The sequence below is a fragment of the Symphodus melops genome, assembly GCF_947650265.1.
Source record: "Symphodus melops genome assembly, chromosome: 4".
NCBI classification, from domain to species: Eukaryota; Metazoa; Chordata; class Actinopteri; order Labriformes; family Labridae; genus Symphodus; species Symphodus melops.
In genome coordinates, this window is record NC_136694.1 from 3,818,501 (window position 1) to 3,846,079 (window position 27,579).

Consider the following 27,579-nt stretch of genomic DNA (forward strand, 5'->3'; position numbering starts at 1 on the left):
AATTAATATGTCTGCAGGACAAACCCATACTTTACATAATAGTCTGAGACATTTTTCTCATAGGAGTGAATTTTCTTTGACTTTCCTTCGTTTTGATGAGAAATTAAAGCCAAAACAGGATCAACGAGATGTTCCATTAAATGGCCGTCCTCAGGTCTAAGACAGGATTATGAACCCTTCCTGATTTAGACTAACAGTGTGTTTTGAATTGGCCGACTAATTTGTTCTTCCTGAAATGTCATCATTTATGTAGTTATAAAGGTTACATGCAAAGACAAATGTAACAATCAAAGAAAATATTCTTTTACTGATGGACTGAATCGCTCAAGATAAAAATATGTATAAAACAAAGTGACAACAAAAGGAATACACAAAGGTGTGGGTGGTCATGACCATAAGTGCACGGAGGACGAGGCTGTGATAATATAATAACCTTTTCCCCTGTAAGTTAAGGTATGTCCCATCCCTGTGTTCACACACAAAAGTCAAAGTCCTTCAATCACTCTTATATTTTTAAAGGAAAGGAGAAGGTGGTTAACACTTATTTAGGCTGATCCTGACCTTTTGTTTTATCAATTTAATCGTTATTAGCCTAATCACACTTATAGACACAGAGCTGCTGAGGTCCCAAAAAGTTAAAAAGTTAAAGCGAAAGATTTTTTGATGTTGTTTTATTTCAGGTGCTCCATATACAACAACATGTCAAATAAAACAAAATAAAGCTATAATGCACTAATCAGTCTTTATAAATCTGGTCTAAAATGATGAGTCCCGACGTCTATGGTACCGACATAATAACAGATGTAATCAAGGAGACTTATTAAAGATTCATGGACGAAATATTTCTATTAAAAGAATATTTTTTCTTCACTGTTTAGGTCAGGAAAATGCTTCAAAATAAAATGAAGAAGAACTACTTCCGAGCCTTTATTATAGGCTACAGGTGGAGTGATGTCTCCGGGTGGATGAACTCGTAGAGAGCTTTGAGCAGCTGATAGGCTGACCCCCCCTGCAGCCTCACGGCCCGTCCCATCCAATCACTCGGCTTTATTTGCGTGTTATGTAATTGGGTGAGCGGCATGTGTGTCTGCTGGAAAGAAATTAAAAGCAACGGTCTCTCTCCGATCTTTCTTTCGAGTCAAGCGGAGAAGTTGTGGGTCTTCAGGCTGGGGTAAGGACACTAACTTCACTCCTTTCTTCAGCTCTTTGTTTGTTTGCATGATTAATAACTCTTAAGTGTTTAATAGTAACAGTCTGTGACACAGGTGTCTTATTTACAAAATGCTATTTTAAGTTGTTTGCAGCAGCCATGAGTCAGTATTATAATTTAACACGCAGGCTGCACACGAAAGACAGATGCGTGTTGTTATTACAATCCCTGAGAACTCAATATCTGCTCTTTTTGTTTTTTTTGTGTGCACAAACTTGAGCTCTGTTACTGTAAGTCTGCATGTATCGCTTCAGCGAGCCGTCAAGCCCTTTCAATCGCTGCTTGCTTCTCATTGGTCAATACTGAAGGCACGAGCTATAAACAGATTTTATTGGTTGACAGGACAAGTAGTTTCCGCCTGTTTCAAGTTCAGGGTCACTGAACAGTCAAACGCACCAGTCATGGTTACTGAGCACTCATCGAGGAGTTGTTGTGCAATGGTTATGCCGCGTTGATGAAGTCTGTTTTTATTGCAGAGTATGAACTCATGAAAGTCCAGTCGAGTTAAATTAGGCACATAAAAAAAAACTCAAAAAAAAAAACTTACATTGACTTCAGGGCTGTACAACCAAGAGAAACACTGAAGAACAAGAGCATCCACTACCACAAGCACATAAAAAATAAAATGAAACACGAGGATTAAAACGTTAAAAAAAATTCAGATTACATAATTTACATATTAAGAAAAACTACATTTCTGTTGGGCAGTGGGCCCATCAGAGAATAATCCTTCATAGAGGCAAATAAGGTGGATCAAAACAATAAGATCAGAATCATTATAACACGTTAGCTGTATGAATCGTTTGATTGTTTTTATCTGTGAAGCACTGTAGCTTTTAAAAGTGCTATAAATAAAGTCTTACTTACATACTTTTGATCTCGGGACTTCCAGGAGCAGTGGGTTCGTTGACCTGAGTAGTGTAGTGTAGTGTGATAGTCAAGATAAGAGGCTGCTAATCCAGTTAATACCTTCAGAACAATCGATGAAATCCACCCTGAAGCAGACACAAGCATTAGGAGAGGTTTCATTTGTTGTTCTTTTTCCCAGTTAGCAGACGTGCTGCGGTACTTTGTATGAGTTGGAGACGTTGCAGAGGCGACTGTTCCAAACACGACAGACAGAAACGTGAGAGAGAAGCTGCAGAGTGACAAAAAAGAAAACCACTCTGCATGTAATATTCACTGCAAGACTGTTAGAGCGTTTGTCCTGTTTGAGCTTTATTGCGCATATGAAATTAAAATAGAGAAGGAATGCTAGTCAATGTGTGTGTTTAACATTCACAATCTGCAGTTACATGTTGGGAGCCGCGGCTCTCCTTGCTCTTCGGCCCCTGTGGTGATACTTTGAAATGTTTGTATAAATTGTGAGACCTGTAACCTCTCCAACCACTGAGCATGATATTTCTCAACACGTGCGTGCACATCTCCCAGCACAGACAGGTTATGTCTTGTCTGAACTTTACAGAGCATACTCGGATGTCATTGCCATGATTGATGCTGATGGCCCCTGAGACCATTGAACCTCCTTTAGCCAGTGAAAGGCTGGAACTGAAAGGGATATGTCTATGGTTCATGCTTTAAAAAGTACTTGCTGTAATGTGAAAAAAAGAAACCTCCACACAGATTGAATCAATATGATACGATACACTTAATTGTCCCCCTCAAAGTGCTGCCAAACATTCAGCCGCTTCCTTTAGAATCACAAAATACAAAGAACAGACAGAAACACATCCACATGTGAAAAGAAAGACACGTACCAATGCAACATATATTGTACATGACCCATGTTGCACCATCGACCCTGCTGTATAAAACGTGTTGGATTATTCACATGGGACTCAGTTACAGCTTCATGTCTACATAAGGTCGTCAGCAGTCATCACAGTCTGTTAGTTTAATGATGGATCGTATCATGACATACCCAAGCATTAAAACCAAACTGGAGCTCGACAGTGGTTGTCTAAAAGCTGCTGCTGCGAGAGAGCAAAAGAGAGAGAGCACTGACTTAATGCATAAATACATTGGAAATGTACTTGAGAGAAAAATGAGCAGATATTGTGTGCTCAGGGATGGTATTGTTGTTGTGAAGGTATCGAAACTTTTGACTAAGTTGGATTTTCTTTTTAAATTTATTTTCTGTATATATTTTTTTATATTTTATTTTATTTTTATTTTTTTTATTTTTATTATTATTATTATTATTATTTTTTTTTACATCAGTGCAGAACAGGTTTCTTACTTTCGGGTGTATCATCTGTATGAGAGGTGTATCTGTTTCTTGCGCTGACATGAAAATCCAGTTATGTTTTATTTTCTGTTTTCTTTTCGTTTGAGAATATAAATAAAAAGTACAAAAAAAAAAAAAAGTTTGATTTTTACTTGTATCATATCTACGTTTAAAAATGTGGTATTGTGTTAACGCCATTCCTAACCTGTCTCCCGCTTGTCCTTGCGTCTACCCCAGAGAACACTGAGGTGCGAGGATGAAGATCGCTGTGATTGGTCAGAGTCTGTTCGGCCAGGAGGTTTACAAGGAGCTGAGGAAGGACGGCCACACCATCGTAGGAGTCTTCACCATCCCTGACAAGGACGGCAAGGCTGACCCACTGGGTGAGCGCGATGCTCAACAGGAAGCTCCAGACTTCCACTTTGCTTTACAAACATGAGTGTAAGACCAGAGAAAGCATTGATGAGTCAGAACTAAGCCACAGGCTCCACTGATGGGTTAGGATGAAAAATGGCAAGCCAGGCCAGTAACGGACCATCAAGAGTCGACAAACATTAAACCACAGCAGCTGCTCAAAATCGGCACTGGCTCCAAAAATGTCATATCGGTCAGGAACCAGTCATGACTAACAATTACACCAGAACTGATAACAGAGAGAAAGCAGAAATAGGAATTGCTGACAAATAACATGCCTCTCTTTGGGTCCTTGTATTTGTGCGACTCAAATCAATTCAAGAACTAAAGAGTGGGATATTTGTCCATTGTTGTAGCAACCGAGGCCGAGAAGGATGGCGTCACTGTGTTCAAGTTCCCCCGCTGGCGTGTGAAGGGCCAGGCCATCCCGGAGGTGGTGGCTCAGTACAAAGCCACCGGTGCTGAGCTCAACGTCCTGCCCTTCTGCTCCCAGTTCATCCCCATGGACGTCATCGATCACCCCCAACACGGCTCCATCATCTACCACCCGTCGCTGCTGCCTCGCCACAGGGGAGCCTCCGCTATCAACTGGTGAGTGACCAACATGCATACGGTCAGTTCAGACATGTGGACTGGGCTCAGTCTCTGACTTGCTGCTGTCTCTGACACACACACACACAAACAGGACCCTGATCCATGGGGACAAGAAGGGCGGGTTCACAGTGTTCTGGGCTGATGACGGGCTGGACACTGGGCCGATCCTCCTGCAGAGAGAGTGTGACGTTGATCCCAATGACACCGTCAACACCATCTACAAGAGGTTTCTCTTCCCAGAGGGGGTCAAAGGCACGGTAAGTGTGGACACAAAATGCTTGGATCCATTTTAGTGTCCAGGAGCAACATGAACATCTTCAATTCTAACATGTCAAGAGAAGGTCATTGTGTCTCTTGAGTTTTTGAACATCATAAAGCAACATAATGGAGGAATTTGGTACATGTTGCCCCCCTAGAGAAAGGTCTCTGAGTGCAGCTGATCGGTCATAAAACAGAGCGTATTGACATAGCCAGCTCGGCGTTGGACCATCAGCTTACTGTTTCATAAAGCTCTCGTCAACGTGAGAAGCCTGTCCAATATTAACTGTAGTCTGGCTTCTTTGTCCGTCACTCTCTCTGTTTTAGGCTGGGGTCTGATCAAGTGTCCGGACACTTGTGAATTTTTCCTACAAGCTTGTAAAAATGTTTCGCATCTTATAAATGTGTTTTCTAAAATGTACATTTGTTTAGTTCTTGGTAAAAGTGTTTCACACTTTCTAATGATGTTGTTCACTTCCTAGCTGAACTGCTTTTTCTCTTCCAAGCTTCATTGTCCTCTTGGTTCTTTTAGCCTCAGTGGTTGTATCAAACAGTACAGGGAAAAGTGAACTGGCGTCTTTTTAGCTGAAGGCTGCTGTGTGAACTAGTGACATTAGGCCGTACGCACTTCTCACGAGTGAATCGTTACATTGTTACATTGTTACATTGTGTTGAAAGAGGGCAAACGGGGTTCAGTTTGGAATAAAATTTAGAATAAGGAATAGACACCGTTCCCCTTCTGTTGAACTTATTTATCAACTTTAAAACTCGATTTCATTGAGATAAAAAAGATACATTTTGCTACTTTTCCCATCTGCTATTTCATTGAAGGGAGGGGATGAAATCTGGAACATAGATATTAGTTGGGCCTAAAGCTTTTGCATAATGCTCGGTCTCAAACAGGAACTCAGACATGCCATGTGCACTTTAAAATAAAGGTTATCTACAGTATACTGAAACATGGAGGTGACTTGTTTTAAAGTCACTTCTGGATTTAAGGAGGGAAGTTATAGCCTGTTAATCATTACAGTGAGAACCTCTTCAAGTAATCGAGATCCATCTTGGTCCCAAGGTCTTCAGTTCATTCATCATTTCATTTTTATCCTCCGGTTATGGCTGCAATTTTCCGGTGTTAATGAGTGACACACCTGCTGCACAGAATGAGGATTTTTCAGTGATAATTATGGTCTTTGTCTTGATCCAACATGTCTTGGATCACTGTGGTCTTGACTACAACACTAGCGCAGGACTTAGCTTCCTACCTTATAAACAGGGACTGTCTCCTTAGTGACAATTCTTAATCATCTTAACGTCGGAGCTGAATAGAGTAATAAATGATAAAATGCAAAGGTAGGTAATTAATGAATGAAGGAGGGCCAATATGTACCTGATAAAGCTGTAAATGATATTGAAGACTGATTAAGAAGAAAGGAACACAGTCGACCAAAAGAAACTCTTCTGGTCGTCACCTGGGAGTCCTGAAGGGTTTGATTTTTTTTACCCTCAGAGTTGTGCTCAGTGTATTTGAGTAATTTGTTCAATTTCCAGTGGAGGAGATGAACTTCTGTGTGCATGTGTGTGGAGCACAACACGATTGCTCTAACCCACCATAGTTAAACTTTAACTGGCTTTTGTTTTGCCAGGTTGAAGTTCACGCACAAGTCCCGACACACAGAGCAAATATTTAGACTCAAGTCTATCCGTTGTGTACATAGATTACAGATAACCCTCTCTCTCTCTCTCTCTCCCTCTCTCCCTCTCTCTCTCTCTCTCTCTCTCTCTCTCTCTCTCTCTCTCTCTCTATCGATCTGTCAGCTCTCCTTCCAAGCTTTGCATAACAAACACTGTGACATTGCAAACTCATTTCCTCTTGGATAAGAGCAATCACCACAAACTCATAAGGAAGCAAAACAAAGTACAATGGAAACAAATTGGCTTGAGTAATACATTGAGTTTAGTAAATTATGTAATTTTTAACTGGATCCTATGAAGTTTATTTAGTCTTCATTTTGTCTCCATTCTTGTCTTTAGGATTTGTCATATTCTTAAACTCTGCGTCGCTTTGATTGCAGGTGGAAGCAGTGAGGCTGATCGCAGAGGGGAAGGCCCCGAGGATTACACAGCCACAGGAGGGCGCCACCTATGAGTGCATTCAGAAGAAAGACAACTCTAAGGTAAACTCAGAACTACTGGAAGATCACCTTCACATAATGTGAACCTATGAGCTAACTGAAGTGTGCTAACATTAGCCCGCTAACGCAGCAATGCAGACCCCAGGGGATTGACACTCGAGTAATGGAAAGCTTGTGCTTTACTCCTTCTGCCAAACAAGAAATGGAGAGGGCTTGGAGGTGAGTCGCTGAAGGAGCGCCGAGGTGTCACTGAACAGCAGTTTGTTTTGGTTTCATGCTGGCTGCTCAATGGCAACATCTACTGGATCAAAAAGTCATTCCTCCTTAAACAACATTATCCAGTTCTCTTGTTCGCCTGAAGTCAAAATTTATCGACAACTATTTAAGCGCTACAATGTCCATGTATTATTTCTGACGATATAATTGCAACCGATTGTTCTGTCTGTGTGCAGATCGACTGGAACCAGTCCGCTGAGGCGATCCACAACTGGATCCGAGGAAACGATAAGGTCCCTGGTGCCTGGGCTGAGGTTGACGGACAGGTAACAGCACCCGCAGCAACAAATGATCCTTACACACTCGTCCTCTGGAAGTAGTTCAGGTTTTCATCTGTTACTCATTCAGTCATGAGTGCAGAGAAATACTCAGATGTTGGAGGAAGGTTTCCAGGTGCACTGTAGAATCTGCCTGTGATTTTTTTTTTAAAGGCATAAAGTCTGTTAAGTTAGAATTTAAAATATAAAATCTGAAATATTTAGAATAGAAAAAAAAAATATATATATACAGATAGGATAGAAAATAAATAAGTGAATGTGGCCTGAGGCTCCTTTTCCGCATGTCAATTCCTACTCTCTCTCCCGGATTTCCATCTCTGTTTTATCCCTCCAATAAAGTCACAAAAAATCCCAAAAATAAAGAATGTGGAGGCGGCAGTAGCTCAGTCTACAGGGACTTGGGTTGGGAACTGGAGGGTCGCCGGTTCAAGTCCCGGACTAAAAATGGAAGTTGGTCTGGTAGCTCGAGAAGTGCCAGACCACTTCTCGAGCGATGCTGAGGTGCCCCTGAGCAAGGCACCAAACAACCACCAGCTCAGCCGCCGCACTCTGACATCTCTCCATTAATGCATGTTCACAGGTCCTGCTTGTGTATGTGTGTGATTCAGGCCTGTGTGTGAAAGGCATATCTCTACAATGACAGAGTGAAACACAATTTCCCCTTCAGGGATTAATAAAGTATATAAGATTTAAAAAAATAAAACAAATGTATGTGTACTTACCTGTACTTCACAAATTTACAAGCCCTGTACTTGCAGGTGTTGAGTTCTCCTTAAAATCGTCTTTACAGATGTTACTCCGTTCTGTGTTGCTCCTCCTTTAGAGAGTCACTTTCTATGGCTCCAGTCTGGTGGATAACGGCACAGCAGCGAACGGTCAGCCGTTGGAGATCCCCGGAGCCAGCCGAGCCGGCATCGTCACCAAGACAGGCCTGGTGCTGTTTGGCAACGATGGCAAGGCGGTAAGTCCATTTATGAAGCTGGGGAGACATTCAAAGCTGATGTGAGGAAACTGCTGCCAGGGGTTGTGTGTCAGACAAAACACTACAACACTGCAAATATTAAAGTAAAGGAGAGCTAATAACTAGATTAGCAGAGAGATAGACTGAATGTTCACAAAAGATTCAGTTTCAATACAAATCCAGGTCATTTTAATCCTATAGGGAAGGTACAGTAGGCCATACGAGAGCAGTAAAAACTATTTTTACACGAACGTGACATGTTTTTTAACTGCATTACTCTGCAGAGAATAAGAGCCTTTCTTTATGTCGGGAGACATTTATTTAATTAGGGCAAATTAATAAACTAAACCGGATAAAGGTCAGAGGACATTCAACCTGTGTATGTCAATAAAGATTTATGTTGGGGGGGAAAAGATAATGCAAATTTCAATAGTCACTGAATGACGTTTACTTTGTTTAAAATGTCAAATATAAAAATAGGATATCAAATGTAAAATACCATGAGTCGAGTTCATTCTTGTGTTTCACTTTGAGCTGTTATGAAGTCGCTTTTCTTTTACTGGATTGCATCTTAATGAAAGTGAATTTGAGGTTTAATACCATTCCAAAAGTGTGGCCCTCTGTACAGAGGCTATCGTCCTCATCGCTGCGACGTGGGTGTGAGTACGACCTCGGCTCTTTGCTGCATGTCATCCCACGCTCTCTTCGGCTGTCCTGTCTAATAAAGGCAAAAGAGGTCCAAAAATATATCGGGAAAAAGTACTAAATAGAGATGAGTGCTGTGCAGATGTTACATTTGGACTGTATAGCTTTAGTAGGACATGTGAAAAAAAAAAGATTGCTGGCTTTGTTCTTCTTTTAAAGAGACACTTTTTTTTAGACACATGGTCCTTTTTAATAATAATCCCCAGTTCTTTTTTTCGTGACATGCATACTAGCAGGTTTTGGATTGGGAAGTCACAGATTAATAATAAATGGACCTCAGAGAATTGAGTTCAAATGACACCTCTATTTCTCTACAGGTGACTGATGCTCTTAAATTAGTTTGAAACTTAAAGCAATCCAGGAAACACCATTTTTCTCAAACTGTCATATGTGTCCCTAGTCCATCTATAAACCCTCCAATGATGAGAAAAGTCTATCCTCTATATCTTCTGCCTGCTCCACTTTTCAGAAAATGTACTCTCAAACAGGCTGTTTGGAGAGTTCCCCTTCATGACATCACAAAGGGCATTAGCTCCTCCCCCAGGTGGGTGACACTCCCACAGCTAGGTGTTTGTTCTGCCCTCTGAGTCTGCCTTCTCACCGTAAACAATAGGACATGGAGCGAGAAAGCACCGAGTACACCCGAGCCCTTCCAGAGAGGGGGCGTGGTCAGACACAGCTCATTTACATATTTAAAGCTACAGACACAGAAACAGCCTGTTCTGAGCAGGGCTGAAATAGAGGGGTTTATAGACATGAGCAAATACAGGATCAGAGTGGATTTACAACAAGAAACTTCACACACGTTTTAAGGAGCTCTGAAACGTATTTAAACTTACTGAAAAGAAAGAACCTTTAAGTTTTTACACCAACTAATATAGTTTAGAAGTAACGCCCAGCTCCTCCTGCACTGCTACATTACAAATAAAAATATATTTCACACAGTGATGATGTGATTTACTTGATATATATTTTCATGTTCACATAGCTGGTTTACAATAACTTCATAACACTGAACATTGGCAAAATAAAGGAAGTACAACTGGCTATGTACAGAGTACATGTATCATATATATATTATATAAATGTATAAAATCATTTCATAACATAGATAACACTAGTCAAACAAAGTACCACCTTTTTATATGGTATCATGGTGCACGATTATTAGATTAGAAAGTGTTTTCAAGCTGACTGAAATAGACGGTCTGACACCCACCGACTTCACGTAGACACTGGTTTCATCTTTAACAAGGTTTGTTTTTCAAGCTGGAGACGGACATCTTGGCGTTTCATGTTTATATTGAACAGAGGTTTCCAACACGGAGAGAAATGGTAGTAAGAGAACAAATACCCAGCACATGTAAAAGTGTAGAAAGTGGTGGATGATTGGAGACAGGCAGTGCAAACAGTCCAACAGCATGCAGCTGCTCCGACACGACAAGCTGAACGCTGCTTAACAAAAGAGCAGGGATCCGCTTCCTTCTCCCATTCAGTATCTTGTTTAAGCATTCTTTCATTAGATAGTTCCATAATGGAATTTAGACTGTTATATATTATGTAAAAGTGCCTTCCTTCAAGGGTTAGAAGAACAAATCTAATCTGTGTTTGGATAACAGAGTAGAGAGCCTGACTTCGGCCCCGTGTCCATCTAGCGTTTTTTCCGAGCAGAAAAGCACTTGTTGTGCGCTCTGTTGCACATGAAGCATGTGTGCGCTGAGAAGAATAACGCCGCACTTCCCTCCTGTATCTATGACAACAGTCTGATGACCACAGCCGCTGTATGACCGACACTGCTGTGCTACTTTTTACTACATGCTTTATAGTTGAGATCGATCAGACACGGAGCAAAGAGGATGTGCTTTTAAGATGCGATTCGGAGGCGGCAAAACTGCAGGGAATGTCATCCATCTGACAAAGAGTGCCAGTGACACCAAAAGCGCCTTTCAGTAGAAGTTGAAAAATATTAAACTTGAGCACCCGAAGCGGCTGCACAAAAAAGGCAGAACACTTGGGAAAAAAGATGCTGCGCACTGTGCTTTTTCTGCGGTCAGCCGCCTGCTGCTGAAAACGCTTTCTACTCATTGAAAACAACAACAACAAAAAGGACGCGGCGTTGAGAAAAAAGCTAGGTGGACACGGCGTCTTAGAAGACAGACTGCTAGCAGTGGTGATCAGTCATCCTGGCTCTGTGCAAAGTCTGGAAATCAAAAAACTGTTAAAACTTTGACCTCATGAAGAAGGAGAATTTGTGGTACAGGAGCCTTTTCATACATGCAGCAAACTCCTGAAAATGTCCCCACATTGTGTTTTTCTGTCTAAATAACAGTGTTCACATGTAAATATTTAGAAATAGTTTAAGGGTATGTGTGGGTGTGCATAATATGTATTTTTCTGGTATATACTCTATGTATATAGGAATATGGTACAACCACATTGTAGATTGTATATTTAATATAAAAACATATATTTGTGAAGTGTTTGTCGGGGTGAGAATGCAGAACACGGAGGAAATACTCGAGAACAAATTCCCTGCATGCGAGTGGGTTATTATCATGCCTTGCCCTCCGGGACCCCCGTCCCACAGCGAACGTCTCCCCGCTGTGAGGCACATGTGTGAAAGAACTCAGGAAGAGGGAGGAGCAAGCCGTCAAACTGTCGAGACATTTTCAGGAGTGCATGTGTGAAAGGGCTTATGTCAACAACTCTGACATGATCAGAGCAATTTCATTTTAAGGTGTCGATCTGGTGTTGGTTCCAAACATATTAAAAACTTTTAAATCTCAATCTTTAGTGTGTTCTGGAACATTTAAATCATGCGCTAGCGACAAACGTTTTAGGCAGGACTCTGATTGGTGGACAGTTTGATGCCATGAACTTTTCTCATGTGTCTCTTCATCAGCAACCTTTCGGTGAACAACTCGTCGCAGTCCCCGCACTTGTACGGCCTCTCCTCCTTGTGTTTGGCTAACACGTGTTTCCTCAGAGTGGATCCTCTGTTGAAGGACTTGTCACAGATGTGACAGCTGAACGGTTTCTCCCCCGTGTGGGTTCTTATATGTTCTGTCATGTGTCCTTTCAGCTTGAAACACTTCCCACAGAAATGGCAGCTGTAGGGTCTCTCTCCTGTGTGGACTCTCATGTGGTTCTGCAGGTTGCTCTGGCAGGGGATGTGCTTGCCACATATGTGACAGTCAAAGTTGGTTTTACTGTTTTGTGATTTACTTTCGTGCGTCTTGAGGTGCCACGTAAGCACCGTTTTTTTGGTGAATATGTAGTTGCATATGTGGCAGCGGTAGAAGGTGGTGCTGGTTTTCTCTTCCGAGTGCTCTGGCTCCTCGTCGGGGTCCGGGGTTTGCTCTCGCTCCCTGCTCTCCTCTGCCGCTCTGCAGTCTTCTAGCTGCTGCACCGTTTTGATGAGCTCCTTTGTCAAAGAGTCGCCGTCATCGCTGTCCTCGGCTGCTGACGGGAGTTCCTCGTTACCATTTATCCAGAGCTCCTCCTTTTGCTGTTCGGGCTCGTCCTTCACCTGGGACGGTCCGGCCTCGTATTGGCACACGCTGGAGCTCCACTCCTGCTTTTTAAGGGGGAAATCCTCTGTGGGTGTAGCTGCAGCTGGCTGTTTGGCATCTGCAAGGACAGAAACAGAAATGTAAAACTCTCGCATGTCGATGATGACGTAATCGGCACCAAAATATTGTTCCACACCAGTCACTATTTTGACTTGTTGGGACGGAGAAGTTTAGAGCAGCTGTCTCTAAAATCAACCTTAAAGACTGTGTCAAGAAAAATGTTCCTCAGTGTGGAAGTGCACCCATTTTAGGGTTGAGACTTATGTCTTTCCTGAAAGTGGGCGTGGTTTCCACAGTGTCCTGGATCAGAAAGTATTGCTTTATTTTTCATTATTTTGAAACTCTAGCTGATATTTTGTGTTATTTTCTTCCCTACTAAAATTTGTCCTGATGGTAAAAACTGTTTTTGTCTCCGAGGACACTTTAAGTACACCTTTATTATTGCTTTAAAGAGAAGCCGCAGCCTTTCATATGTTTACATTCTAATATATATCGCTCAACATCAGGGTGCCGGGAGCATCATGGTCACATGTACAGAGGCTAAAGTCCTCCAAGCAGGCAGCCGGGTTCAAATCCCATATCATCCCTCGGTCTCTCTCTGCCTCTGGTTTCAGACTCTACCCACCGTCCTGTCTCTACAATGAAGCAACAAAGAGCCCAAAAATAAATCTTTAAAAAAAGGTTGTTAAAATGTTCCATAGGACTGATTTCATCCCATGTTTAATTTGTTATTCTATAATCTCTTTTAAGTTATCAACAGTATCATAAAGAATTAAAGTAAAAAAAACAAACCCCGACACATATCCAGTCATGGTTTAAACGTCTGCTATTTTGACGACCCTACTTCACTACCCACAATGCATTTTGCAGCAGTTGGCTCAGACACTCAGGTTTATTATCAATTAGTATTTTATTCAGCTTAAAGCAGGTAGTTTTCATAGCACAGCCCAAATGTTTCCTTATCTGTAGTCGTGAACCTCGATGAAAAGAGTCCAGAGACCTGAGTCACACAGGACGTCTGTGGAGACACTGATGGACTTTATTACAGCCTCTTTTTAGAGGCAAATACAAACTGACTTATTTCAAATCTGGTGCATATTGCAGTGTTTTTCAAGGTGGGGGTCACGTCAGGTGATTTTACTATTTGGGGTCCTCGGTCTGACAGAGTGTGGGGCCCCCTGATCAATTGGACTGAGAGGCGGCTGTGGCTCAGTGGAGTCAGTCGTCTCTCAACCGGAATGTTGAGTGTTCGATCCCCAGCTCCTGCAGCCACGTCCCAACCTCAAGTCTGAACCTGAAGATGCTCAAATGTGTTTGAATGGATGAGTTCATTCTGATGGTGACTTCACACAGCAGCCTGTGTCATCAGTGTGTGAGTGTGACCTGCGGTGAAAAGGAGCCGTGAGGGGTCAGAAGGCGAGAAAAGAAACATACGACAGTAGCTCCAGTCCATTTCACATACCTGCCCTTAATAGCGTGATCTGTCGTTGATGAAAGATTACCGGACTGTAACATCACACAAAGAGAGACGTGTAAGACGCGGGGTGTCAGCCGTTCCTCCTGATGATACAGTTTAGACTCCTATATCACAAATGTTTGATCGAGTCAGAAAGGGAATCTCTCCATAGTCTTTTCAATAATCCAGCATCAGCACTTTTTCTAAAATCCAACCATGAAAAAAAATAAATAAAGTCGAGCAGTATTTCCATGTGCTGTATTTATTGACACTGCATCAGTACATCACAGGCAGACGTTCACAGGCGCTACTAAAGAACAAAGCCACGCGTGATTTAAGGCAGACCTAAACAAAGTGCAGCTCATCAGAGATAGAAAAACAACAGTGCAAAATCAATAGAGGACATGTGCAATAATATTTACTATAAAACATGGTCGATCAGCAATCTCATTCGAGGTCATCATTAGAGTGTAAAAAAGGTGTTATAGTGCCGTGGATCATTAAGTGCTACTTCTAGGAAGCGTCTTCTCTACAACTCCAGTTACAATGTACAATCATTAAAGAGCTTCAGCACTGCAGCGGAGGCTGGTCGTCTCCGACAGGGATGACGTAGCCGTGCACCGTCCTCATGTGCTGCTTCAGCACGATGTACAGAGGGAAGCTGAGCTCGCACTGAGCGCACTTGAAGGGCTTGTTCTCGCTGTGCTTGCTCCTGGCGTGCTTGCTCAGCGTGGACGATCTGTTGAAGCGCTGGCCGCAGGTGTGGCAGGTGTACGGCCTTTCCCCCGTGTGAGTCCTGATGTGCTCCTTCACGTGGCTCTTCAGTTTGTACTTGTTGCCGCAGATGGGACAGGGGTACGGTTTCTCGCTGTTGTGTGACTTCATGTGGGTGAGCATGTGATATTTGGTGTGCGTTACCTTACTGCAGAGAGAGCAGGTGAACGTCCGGTTGCTGGACTCTGGAAAGCGTTTTGCAGAGTGAGCTGCGATGTGCAGTTTCAGCTTCTCTTTTTTCCCGAAAGGCTTACCGCAGATATTACAAAAGAACATGTTGGCCTTCCTCGTGTAGGCCGTGAACACTCGATAGGAGGGTAAGGGCTGCTCCTCTTGCGATGGGATCTCATACTCAAACTGATCTCCCACGGTTACCACTCTGATGAGGCCGTCAGACATGGGGTATCGACTGTGCTCTCCGCCTGTCACAACTTGACTCAGGTTGTCTTGCATCTGGTTTCCCTCCTGCTCCCCAACGCTGACCGTTTGAGTCACTGAGCCGCTCATGCTGCTGTATGCAGGACATCCGGGGGCCCCCCCCGACCTGGTCCAGGATTCAGTCTGCTCCTCTTTCAAGGGCATGATGACTGGCTCCTCACTGGGAACACTTTCCCTCTGCTGCTGCTGCTCCTCCTGAGCACAAACCTCCTGTGTCGGTGTGGGAAAATCAATCGGGCTTGCATCTGTAACAGTGGATAGGAAAATGTTTTTGGTAGCAGCTCGGAAAAGGAAAAAAAAAAAAAAAAACCTCTTTGATCATACATGAATAGAAGTCGGGGAACATGACTGATCCCCAGCCGTGATGCTCGTCTTAACAGCAGCAGAGAAATCCAAAGCAAGTTAACGGCTTGGAGACAGTCAGTGGAGCCTTCAGTAGTGACAAGAGCCTCTAACAAAAACGTACCAAATGATGGAAACATGAGACATGGCATGCATGTGATGGAGCATCATCTCAGTGTAAGGGAATCACTCCGTCACACATCTCAATAAAACACTTATAGCTCTATTCTTCGACTTTCTAGTGAATCACAGACACTGATGTTGATCTACTCTCTGTCCTCAGCGCTGCACAGGAGGCTCAGCTCATTCACTCGCCTGCATGTCATTAATGCAGAAACTTAACAGAGAATTATTTGCAGTTGTGCATTTTGTTGTAAGAAAGTTTGAATTCTGCGTACGTTCGTGTCAACATGAGAGGCAAAGTGAGCCTGTGGTTCACTTCATACTTTTCTTTTTTTGGGGGGGAAACAAAAAGATCCTCAACTCATCTTTCATTTTCTTAAATTCATTATTTGACAACTTCTCTCTCCTGAAGGGACGGGAGCCACCAGAGGGCCCTCGATATGATTTAACCTCCTTATGATATTATCGTGATTTGAAAACGTTTTATGAGTTGTTTTAAGTTGCATATTATTAAACAAGAAAATAGACTGACTAACACTCAAAGACAGAGTCAAAGGCAGCTCACAATCTTAACTGTTGGTGTTTCAGTCTAAATGATAGATAGATAGATAGATAGATAGATAGATAGATAGATAGATAGATAGATAGATAGATAGATAGATAGATAAAATCAACCTTAACACAAAACCACTGCAGTTATTTTTAACAATGTAACTTGTTCAAATTTCATTTTGATCCCCTTCATAAAATAAAATATCAATTATTGACGGTCATGATATATTATCACCACAATCCCCCCCAGCTCTACTTTCCAGAACAGTTCGTCAGACTGCACTCGAGCCTTTTGACAAGAAGACAGATGTGAGAAGGAGTTCACGTTATTAACATGTTGTGAATAAAATGTGGGAATACAAAAGGCTTGATTGATGAAGTTCCATGCTGAATTAATAAATGACCGCTAGAGGACGAGTCCCGGCTCCAGTGTGACGTAAACCTTTGGTTTCACTCATCGTCCCGTGATGTAAACTGCTGTTTTCGTGCTTTACTTTTCAGAAGTGAGATAAAGATGGCCGATATAAGCTTGAGCTTTATTTCTCACACAAAGTGTCAGAGCTTTTTTTTTTTTAACCGTTCAAGTCAGTGGTTTTACTTTCCTCATTTTCCCCGTTGTGCTCTATGCGGAACAGTTAATGGATGATGGGGAGGAGTCAGGTGTCTGTGTCACATAAAAGGTTACAGGTTCGAACTCGAGGTCAACCAATTCTTCTGTCTCGTCTTATCAGTATCAGCTCCTTTATGTTAAGTTGTTGATATTATGAGATTTATTCACTCGAAGTTCTCGTCACCAGCAGAGGGCGCTAAATATATTACTAAAAGCATCGTCACTGTCCAGAGTGTTCATGTTCAGCAGAGTGACCATCTTGACGTCACTATAAATCTTTGATTTGATAAGTGCATCTGTGATACAGCTTCTGTATAGGACCTCAGTTCAACATCGTGATTGAAGAAATGCATTAACACACGCTCACTGTTTGAAAATATTCACACCATTACTACGAACACGCCTTCATGTGCGTCCTTTGACTTTAACATGAATCCGGTCCGACTTATGACAACATATTTACACAAGACAGCAACAATAAACCTTTACTTTTTAATGATTGGATCAACATCTGGTCAAAACTCAAACTATTTGATTTCCTGGGTCTGTTCTAAGGCTTGTTTTCTCATGCTTACTCCTTTCAAATGTGAAATTACAGAACTAATTACCCATGAACATTAAATCAATAAACATGACTCAATATGAAGATACAACTGTCCTTTGCCAACAGCTGTCAATCATGAGAGAAAAGATGACCCCAATCCCTCATCGCCCAATCTTTTAACAAATGAAACATTTGGGATGTGTTGTGTCAAATTATGAAAAAAATTAAAGTATTAAGTTGCTGTACTGTGTATCATGTGTATGCTGAGTGAACTAATTAACTCTTCCATCACACTAAAACAGGGGTGTCCAAAGTGCGGCCCGGGGGCTATTTGTGGCCCTTGAGTGGATTGTTTGTGGCCCTTGACTTCGTTCGAAGAATCAGAAGATTTTGGCCCCAGGCCTCATCAGATGGCATATTTCATTCTTTTTCTTTTTCATGTTAGCGAGGGAGACCTATGAAAGCCTGACTATTCTTTCCAAAAAATTAGAACACAGATTCCCACTGCAATTAATTATTGTGTATTTACATTATTTTTTGAAGTGGTCAAAATACAAAAAGTTCCTTCCAATATTTAAAAAAACCAAAACAAACAAAAAAACCCTAACGCGACAATTTTGGCCCACAAGAAAAAAAGTTTGGACACCACTGCACTAAAACAATACAATGGGTCAAATGTTTTACAAGCTGTTTATATTATTCAAATAATGAAGGACTATGACAGGAGAGGGAGTCTCGTTGTTCTGCTGAGGTCACAGGAACAATGTTGTCAACACACAGCCGAGTCTCAGCCGTGTTTTTATCTAGTACAGCATCAGGACCTCAACAGTGAGATTCCTTTACAGGTAAAACCCCCCCCCCCAAAAACGTGTGGAATAGTAAATAAAAAGTAAAAACCTCAATGGGTAATGATTTTCTCCACTAAATCAACTAGATCCAGAACTTAACCTAAACTGAGTTGTTGCCTAGCAACCTGAACATCTTCACCCTTAGCTACTTTGAGGCCCGTTGTTATGATGACACACCCCCTACTTTATTTAATTCACATTAATAAGTATATTTTAATTCATAAAGAAACCAGAAGAAGACTGCTTGTTATGATGCTAATTGAGATGTCTGCTGCGGAGTGATACATCAGGTGAACAGTCCCACTGATTGTCCTCTTGTCCAATCAGGTTACTTAGTCACTTGTTTTAGAGAAGTTTGGCTTTTCACTGTCAACAACATCTCTCTTCGGTGGTTTAATCATGCAACATCATGCCATAACAATAATAATTATACACTCGTGTTTTATCTTGCAGCGATTAACACTATTATCATAATATACATACACAGAATAAATTATTAATAATTTTATTTTGGAAATTGTCCGGAAATGTAGGCAGCGTTTACATTGCCTCGTCCCTGTCATTAGCTCTGAAATAGCTGCTATCTTGACATGCTAACGTGGAACAATGCAATGCACACACAAACACCAGGCCTAGGCTGACTGTGCACGCTGTTTATGTTCCTATTTATGGTCGTATTAGCTAAATAGCTGACTTTAGGGAGCTGTCAGGTGCATGGAGAAACATACCTGCCCTGTGCAGCCTTATCTCCGGTTTGTAGACCAGATCCAGCAGCCGCTGCAACCTCTGGTTCTCCAGTTTAGTTCGGTACACCTCGTCCTGGTAGTCTATGATTGTCTTCTCTACGAAGCCGTAGATGTCTACAGCTGCTGCGGTTAATCTCTCCGTTAGAAACACGTTGAAGGACTGAAGCGTCGCGTTAGCCATCGTGCAGCTGCAGCAGTTTGTGTGTATCTGTGAGCTGTATCAAATGGTATCAAATGTCAGACAGCCTTTGTCAGAGCAAAATGTGTATCGAGACTCATACCGCCACCTGGTGGACTGGATCTGGTATTGCTACTCAATCAGAATCGTTTTTTCATTGCCAAGTACACAGACAAGGAATGTGTCCTGGTGTATTGGTGCAATAACAGTTAACAAAGGAAATGAAGCAAGAACATGAATACAATAAAATATAAGAAGCAAACAAATATATATAATAGAGTATAATACACACCATGTGCAAAGTCCACTGAGTGTTAATGTAAAACATAAAAACACTGATGCTTCATTTATGTTTAGGCCTACATCTTGGACACAACATTGTTTTCAAAATTAATTATACAAATATTTAATGATGTATTTATGAGATGATTTTTTTTTTTTAAATCACAAAAAGTGTCTCATCGTGTTAACTTAACTACCTCATTACTGCCAACGTATTTTGACTCCTGGGGTTTAGTTAACCTTTCAGGTGAAACTTTAATTGTTCCTTTTGCAACTTTTCTTCTACACATTCAATGGTGTCATGCTCTCTGTCTGTGCAGCTGTTGGTGAAGAATCTGCAGTTTGACGATGGGAAGATGATTGCTGCAGCACAGTACTTCAGTGCAGGAAGCAGCGCTGCAGTGGAGCTCACAGAGGAGGAGAAAACGTTTGCTGAACAGATGAGGGTAGGGCCTCTGAATCCATATTTCACTGACAAGCTGCCAACAAAGTATGCATTTGTTGAATGCTGATTTTTGACACTTCCTGTCCTTACAGACAGTCTGGCAGAGTATTCTGACAAATGTCAGTAAGATTGAAGACTCCACGGATTTCTTCAAGTCAGGTGCTGCTTCCATGGATGTTGTCAGGTGATTAAAACAGCGTGGACGATATACAGTTCCCTCCTTAAATAGAAGCTGTCTGAATTATATGTGATACACTTTTTTTTCCTGTCTTAAAAGAAAAAAGAACAACACTATATGCTGACCCCACCCCAACCGATTCTTACATTCACATATATATTGCAAGTTAATTGTTACATTACACATAATTCTTGTGCAACAATAATTAGGGGTGGGAGTCCCCAGAGCGGCCATCATATTATTGTGATTTTTATCATTTTGCGACACGCTGAGAATTGAACTTTGTTAAATAGATATTTTGTGAATTAAGAACTGTTTTGTTAAATAAGGACACATTCTCAGTCTTTTCCGTTCTGTTCTGTTCAGTCTTTTTATTTCTACACAATTGGAGGCGAGCCCACGGAGTGACCGACACTGTGATCAAAGTCAGACTCTGTCAAAGGCTGCTCGCTCCTGCACAAACAAAAATGTTTGGACGATTGAACCACTGCAGCTATTCTCGACAATGCAACTTGTTCAAAATTAATAGTGTAACCCCTTCAGCAATTAACCCTTTGACGCCTGAATTTGTTTCCAAGTATCAAAAACACATTTTTTTACGTGTTTCTGCTTTCAAGTAGATGCTTAATTAAGTTGAGAATTTTTTTTTGAAAATCGCGCATAAATAGATATTAAACAAAAATAGCACATACATAGCACATCAAACGGATGTTGTTCCGTCTCTGACTGGTCCTATGACAATCTAATGCTTGTAAAAGGTTCCTAGCTGTGTATTGAAATTGCATGAACCAGCAGTGGAGGAAAATGGACGCTATTTTGGCTGGATCTGAAGTTGTTTGATGCAAATACGTGACAATAGGTGTCAAGGGGTTAAAAAATTTAAAAAATCATCTACAATATAATGTCATCATGCAAAATAATGCGACACTATCTTAATAAGAAATATAAATGACAAATTGCGATGACTCCATGTTGCTGCAGCACGAGGGCATGAAAGAGAAAGGTTAACTGTTGTTTCTTTCTGCAGCTGCAAGTGTTGTCAGGAGCATTGTTTCTCAAACAGCTCTCTATAGCCACATTTAGTCAATCTAAGTACACCCTCAAAGAGCTGCATACATCGCTTTAGAACGGAACTGTTTTATATCTGTTCACTTTTTTTGATGCCAAACTACTTTATTGGATAATTAAAATGAATAACTTGAGTAATTGAGGGCGGTTAACGTTGAACTTTATTTCGGGTCAGCATTAGAAACATCCCAGGTCATACTCTAGCTTCTCCCCTGTTTGTTCTATTCTTCTGACTCTTCTCCCTCCTGTCGCTGTCGGCAGGCTTGTGGAGGAGGTGAAGCTCCGAGCAAACACCTGCCAGCTGCAGAACGAGGACGTGTACATGAACACCACCTTCCAGGATTTCATCCAGATGTGCGTCAGAAAGCTCAGAGGGGAGGACGATGAAGAGGAGCTGGTCGTTGACTATGTAGGAGCGTTTCTGTGTCAGCGGGTATTTGTTACTGTCCGGCCTTCAGGGAAGACAACATGCTGACTAGTGTGTGTGACCCTCTCAGGTGGAGAAAAACATCAACAACATGACCATAAAGATGCCTCATCAGCTGTTCATCAATGGAGAGTTTGTGGATGCAGAAGGAGGAAAGACCTACAAAACCATCAACCCCACTGATGGTGCGGTAAGGAAGAGAGCACAGGCTGAAATCTTTACCTTATGCCACCAAACACACCAGACAGGATTATTATTGTGCTCCCTTCTGTCTGACCTGTTTCTATCTGTCTGTCCTGCAGGCCATCTGCGACGTGTCTCTGGCCCAGGTCAGTGACGTGGACAAGGCTGTGGCTGCTGCTAAGGAAGCTTTTGAAGAGGGAGAGTGGGGGAAGATGAACCCCAGAGACAGAGGCAGACTCATCCACAAGTCAGTGCACTCGTTCATTCTGAACTTAACTCGCAATATTTTTGCTCAGTGCAGCTCACACTGTTGCTGATGACACACAGTTTTTCTAAAAGCTTTGAGTCATTTTATTCATGGTAAGTTTATACGTACAAATCAAATCCTGCGATTTAGCTGCATATAGCAATCATCCTTGAGCATGGGGTAAAATAACAACACATTTCTAATTATGAGCTGGGGCATTCATTGACCCTGTTTCTGCTCTGCTCGCTCAGGCTGGCTGACCTGATGGAGGAGCACCAGGAGGAGCTGGCCACCATCGAGTCCATCGACTCTGGAGCTGTTTACACTCTGGCCCTCAAGACTCACGTGGGCATGTCCATCCAGACCTTCCGTTACTTCGCCGGCTGGTGTGACAAGATCCAAGTAAGGTGTTGCTTTGAACACCTGGAAGCCAGGGACCAAACAAGTCAAATGAAATATTAGAACATTGGATACTCTGCAAAATGTTTATGTTTGCCTTTTTGCAGGGCAGCACAATCCCTATCAACCAGGCAAGGCCCAATCGTAACCTCACCTTCACCAAGAAGGAACCAATAGGGTGAGCCCACATGATCTTTGTTCACAGCACACACGGCATTTTTGATTTTATTCAATTCCATTCAATTCAATTCAAAAAACTTTATTTGTCCCCGGGGGGCAATTCAGGGCAAACAGAGCAGCAAATAACGACAGTGCAACTATACAAAAACCTTTAACCTATCAACAAGAATAAAGTGTAAAAGAAGAATAAGTGTCAGGGTGTTAGTGTGTTAGTACAGGTTAGAATCCAATCACAGAGTTAGATACGAAGAACAGCAGAGAGGAAAGTGTCCAGATGTTAGTTCTAAGAGTGCTGATTGAAAGGAAAACATGTTTCTGTTTCTTAGAGTTTGTGCCATTGTGATTCCCTGGAACTATCCTTTAATGATGCTGGCCTGGAAGACCGCCGCCTGCCTGGCCGCTGGAAACACAGTGGTCCTCAAACCTGCTCAGGTCAGCATGCTTAACGCTGTCTGTCAGGGTCCGGTCATGTCAGACTGCGCTGATTCTTTTAAAGTTGTAGTTCTATTTAAAGTTGTAGTCCTATTATGTTGCATCCTCATTTTCAAAATGAGCAATAGTGTTACAATGCTGGAAGCCCTTGTTAAGGGTAGGCAAAGTTTCAGCTTGTGAGGTTCATTCATGTTGGAGTAATGCCAGGATAAGTCTGCAGAGGGCGCTAAACGTCTTCTCCTCAGATCAGACGATAGTTTCTCAATATGAAACTGAGAATTTCACTGCTTTTTACTGTGGCTGTCAAAACACTCGAAAAAGTTCTCTAACAGGATTAGAGAAGAAGGGTGCTGTATGTCCGCCCTGTCTCTGTGACAACAGTCTGTTGACATGTTTTATATTTAACATTGTTCATTTCTGGAGCAAAGAGGATGCGGGTCCAAGCTCTCTGCGTAAAACTACAGAGAACATCTTCTCCTTCCTGAAAAGGTTAAACGCTTTTCAACTTTGGAGCATCCACACAAAAAAAGTCTGAGAAAACACTGTTAATGTAGATGAATGCTGAAGTCAAGTCGAATATTAACATCGTCAGATATTTTATTATGCATTCATCAAGTTCAGCAGAGGCTAAAGGGAGTGACACAAGACTCAAAACAAACAAACCTGACACGTTCTTACTTTGACCTGATGATGGAGCGAGATGAGATCACTCTAAATCCTGCATGTGAATATAACATCACTAATAGAGGAGCTATCGATGGGATTTATCGTCCCTTTACCGTCAAATCAGATCCAAATAAAGATGTTCTGATGTTCTATAGGAGTGAATATTTTGACATGTTGTCAGTGTTTGTTGTTCAATCTGATAATCGTCATATTTCTCAGGTATTCATCATTTTTGTGATAACTGGACATTAAAAATGATATTTAGACTTCCTTCATTGTCATTCAAATTTGAACTTTACAGTAGATCAAACAGTGGTCGAGATATTTAAGTCAGGATTGACGACATCACCAGCTGTGCTGCTAGTTTGTCTAAATAGGAAGTGACTTGTTTCCAGGTGACTCCTCTGACAGCAATGAAGTTTGCTGAGTTGGCAGCTCGAGCGGGCCTGCCTAAAGGAGTGGTTAACATTCTGCCTGGATCAGGTAGGCACACCTTTTTATCTCTTTTTAAAGATTTGTCATGGTGGTTATGTTCTTAAAGATGATCTTCAGACCCAGCATACACTTAAATATTTCAGTCAGAGGAATCTGAAGCTCTGGCCAGACTCAAGTCCCTTTTCCATTTATCTCATCAAGAGTCGGAAATCCCTCAGTTTCCTTGTCACACACAGATCTGCTGCTTGTCAGAAGGCAAGCAGACAAGTAGGAGCTCAGAATGGGCAATGATGGAACTATCTGTCTATAGGAGAGAAAAATAAGGAGAAAAGTGCGGTGATGAATGCTGGTTGGAAGGCTGCAGCAGACTCTAGAATCACACATCATGATACGATACTGAGATTGAATCAAAGCCCTCTTCACACTGTCTGTAGGGTCGTAACTAAGCTCAGCCGTCATCACGTCTTTCTGTCACATTGATTCCACGACAGCCTAAAATTTATTCCCAGTCTGCAAATTTGCACGTTGCTTTTCGGTGTTGTGGAAGCTCTGCACAGAGGTAACTCCACACACACACACACACACACACACACACACACACACACACACACACACACACACACACACACACACACACACACACACAGTGGGTTGACAGTATGTGAGTTCTTAAAGTCGTCTTTTTGTTGTAGGTGCTCTGGTGGGTCAGCGTCTATCTGACCATCCTGACGTCCGCAAACTGGGCTTCACTGGTTCCACAGAAATTGGGAAACACATCATGAAAAGGTGAGACTTGAAGCACATCCAATAAAGCCAAACCAAATCCTTCGTCTCATCTCTGTGTTTTTGTGTTCTTGTCCCTCTGAAGCTGTGCCGTCAGTAACGTTAAGAAAGTCTCCCTGGAGCTCGGGGGGAAGTCTCCTCTCATCATCTTCAGCGACTGTGACATGGACAAAGCCGTGCGCATGGTGGGTTCATCCGCAGGAGCGTGTCGTCTACAGTCAGTCTTCACAAGCTTTTATTGTTGCAGGGACAAACCTGTGCATTTGTGTTTCAGGGCATGAGTTCAGTGTTCTTCAACAAGGGAGAGAACTGCATCGCGGCTGGACGACTGTTTGTGGAAGAAAACATTCATGACCAGTTTGTCAAAAAAGTGGTACGTCGTTTTGAACCTGCATCTCACTCACTGATATCTGAGCATTTCTGTCTCTCGTGATCGTCTTATTCCGGCTGTCGTTTCTCTCAGGTTGAGGAGGTGAAGAAGATGAGGATTGGGGATCCGCTGGACCGCTCCACAGACCACGGCCCCCAGAACCACAAAGCCCACCTTGACAAGCTTGTGGAGTATTGTGCGACCGGCGTGAAGGAGGGGGCCACTCTTGTGTGTGGTGGCAAACAGGTGCAGCGACCAGGTGAGGTTATCTACCATGAAGCTCCGTGCAGTAAGGAAGCTCTAATAACACGGATCTGACTTGTTACATGTCTGCTTCTAGGTTTTTTCTTTGAGCCCACCGTGTTCACTGATGTGCAGGATCACATGTACATCGCTAAAGAGGAGTCGTTCGGCCCCGTCATGATCCTGTCCAAGTTCAAGAGCGGGTAAGGGTAGCGCAAAAGAGGCTCAGAGGCTTTGCTTGCAAAATTTCCACTTTACAAAAAAATATTTTTTTTCCTTCTCTGTCATTTCTCCCTCCTGCACCGTCTCCGTGTCTCAGTGAAGTGGACGACGTGCTGAGGAGGGCCAACGCTACAGAGTTCGGCCTGGCGTCAGGTGTTTTCACACGGGACATCAGCAAAGCTCTGTACGTCAGTGAGAAGCTCAATGCCGGCACAGTTTTTGTCAACACCTACAACAAGACAGACGTGGCCTCGCCTTTTGGAGGCTTCAAACAGTCTGGTTTTGGCAAAGACCTGGGTAAGAAAAATAGTTAAACATTTCATATCACATTTAGCATTTAGCTTAGCATAAGGAATAGATACAGTGGTCTTTATGCTGTTTGCAGGTAAAATCCGCCTGCCAGCTCCTCTTAGACTCACTAATGAGTGCTGAAACAACTTCACTAGATGTACAGCTTTTACTGATGCTAACTGTAATATAGGTTGATTCTCCTAATAAGAAATGTGGACACTGAATTACACAAACAAAACATCTGGTATTCTGGTCTGTAAGAATTAAAAAACGTGTTTGAGACAATTAATAACCATATCCACTGTATGTGTCTCTGCTACAGGACAAGAAGCTCTTAATGAATACCTGAAGACAAAGGCAGTGACCATCGAGTACTAAATCTAAGTCCCAGGAGAAAGCAGAAGAAAGCAGCAGAAGCAGCGATGTGTGTGTTAGGTATTACTGACTTTAACACTACATGCCTTAACATGATAATTGACCACACTAACAGGTTCAATCTTACTAATGGGGGAATGTTCATGCCTCTCAGTGAAGACACTTCTACACTTTTTGAAGTATGCTTCGAGGTGGCCCAGGTGACTACTGTAATCACTGTGATTAAGTCTTTTTAACAGATTGTATTCATTTGTAATATGGCTTACATTAGGTCAAGAAATCCCACTGAAATGTAACATTTCTAAAAAAAAAGATGTTTTTGATTGTTAATGAAAACAGTTGAACACCCTAAATGTTGTGGACTTGTTTTTGTTGTTGTTTTGTTTCATATTTGAGTTACTTCATGATTAACTTAATACTCAAGTGCAGTAACATCAGTGATAGAAACATAAACGTATGCATGTCACTCCTATTTATTTAAAAATCAAAGGAGCAGTCAGTAAGATAGCTCCTGGATTAAATCGTAAACTGACCTTCCTCTGTGATCAGACATGAAGGAAACACGTGGTGTTGAAGTGCTGGCTTCTCTGACAACAATGCAGCAGCCAGTACATCCTCCTTCTAACTTTAGATTATGGTCCCCTCCCCCCACAGCCGTTTTGGATGCCCCTCGGTTTGCTGGATATGAGAGCAGTTATCAGGTCAACAGGTGTTGCAGCGATGGAAGCGGGCAGTGGAACTGCTTCAGATAGAAGTGATTGTACCCGAGCTAAAAAGCCTCTGCATGTTTCTAATAAGCTCCAGCAGCAGAAACCTGCTCAAACTAGGATCAATGTTGGAGATGCTTTTGAAACATGGAGAGAGGTTAGAACGCAGAAAGCTTTACAGACCGAAGCAGAGCTGGCTAAACACTGAAGCTACAGTATCAGAAACGAATCGAGTGAGGGGGGAGCGGGGGGAGACAGCTCTATGTAATGGTTTAAATGTGTATTGCAGCACCCATTTTAAACACTAGGTGTCAGAGTAACAAATTACTCCTTTAATGGCACAATCTTACTTATCTTTTTTTTTTTTTTTTAGCAGACATACAGTACATCTGGTTTAGGGTTGGGCGA

At 42.1% G+C, this 27,579-nt stretch overlaps 2 protein-coding genes and 1 long non-coding RNA gene across 4 annotated transcripts in view; 1 reads left to right on the top strand and 2 right to left on the bottom strand.

Annotated features, from left to right (window-relative positions):
* LOC306822617 overlaps positions 1-27,579 on the bottom strand; it is a 299,929-nt gene that overhangs the window by 15,513 nt on the left and 256,837 nt on the right. The gene's annotated exons all lie outside the window — the stretch shown is intronic.
* Positions 1,068-26,817, top strand: aldh1l1 (aldehyde dehydrogenase 1 family, member L1). Its single transcript, XM_079342519.1, has 23 exons — positions 1,068-1,171; positions 3,675-3,820; positions 4,208-4,442; positions 4,537-4,702; positions 6,776-6,877; positions 7,288-7,377; positions 8,213-8,350; positions 19,841-19,966; positions 20,058-20,149; positions 21,473-21,620; positions 21,709-21,828; positions 21,941-22,068; positions 22,320-22,470; positions 22,575-22,645; positions 22,974-23,079; positions 24,141-24,228; positions 24,873-24,966; positions 25,049-25,148; positions 25,238-25,336; positions 25,427-25,592; positions 25,674-25,779; positions 25,896-26,095; positions 26,412-26,817. The coding sequence occupies exons 2-23, from the start codon at positions 3,694-3,696 to the stop codon at positions 26,465-26,467; spliced, it is 2,709 nt and encodes a 902-aa protein (XP_079198645.1). The 5' UTR covers positions 1,068-1,171; positions 3,675-3,693; the 3' UTR covers positions 26,468-26,817.
* Positions 8,349-19,374, bottom strand: LOC306823145 (uncharacterized protein). 2 transcript variants are annotated; one of them, XM_079342521.1, is made up of 3 exons: positions 19,043-19,374; positions 9,021-12,685; positions 8,349-8,368 (listed from the first exon to the last, which is right to left on the bottom strand). In XM_079342521.1, exons 1-2 carry the CDS (start codon positions 19,239-19,241, stop codon positions 11,892-11,894), a joined length of 993 nt encoding a protein of 330 aa, XP_079198647.1. In that variant the 5' UTR covers positions 19,242-19,374; the 3' UTR covers positions 8,349-8,368; positions 9,021-11,891. The 2 variants fall into 2 exon arrangements, with proteins under 2 accessions (XP_079198647.1, XP_079198646.1); XM_079342520.1 differs by lacking the exons at positions 8,349-8,368; positions 9,021-12,685 and adding an exon at positions 14,327-15,540.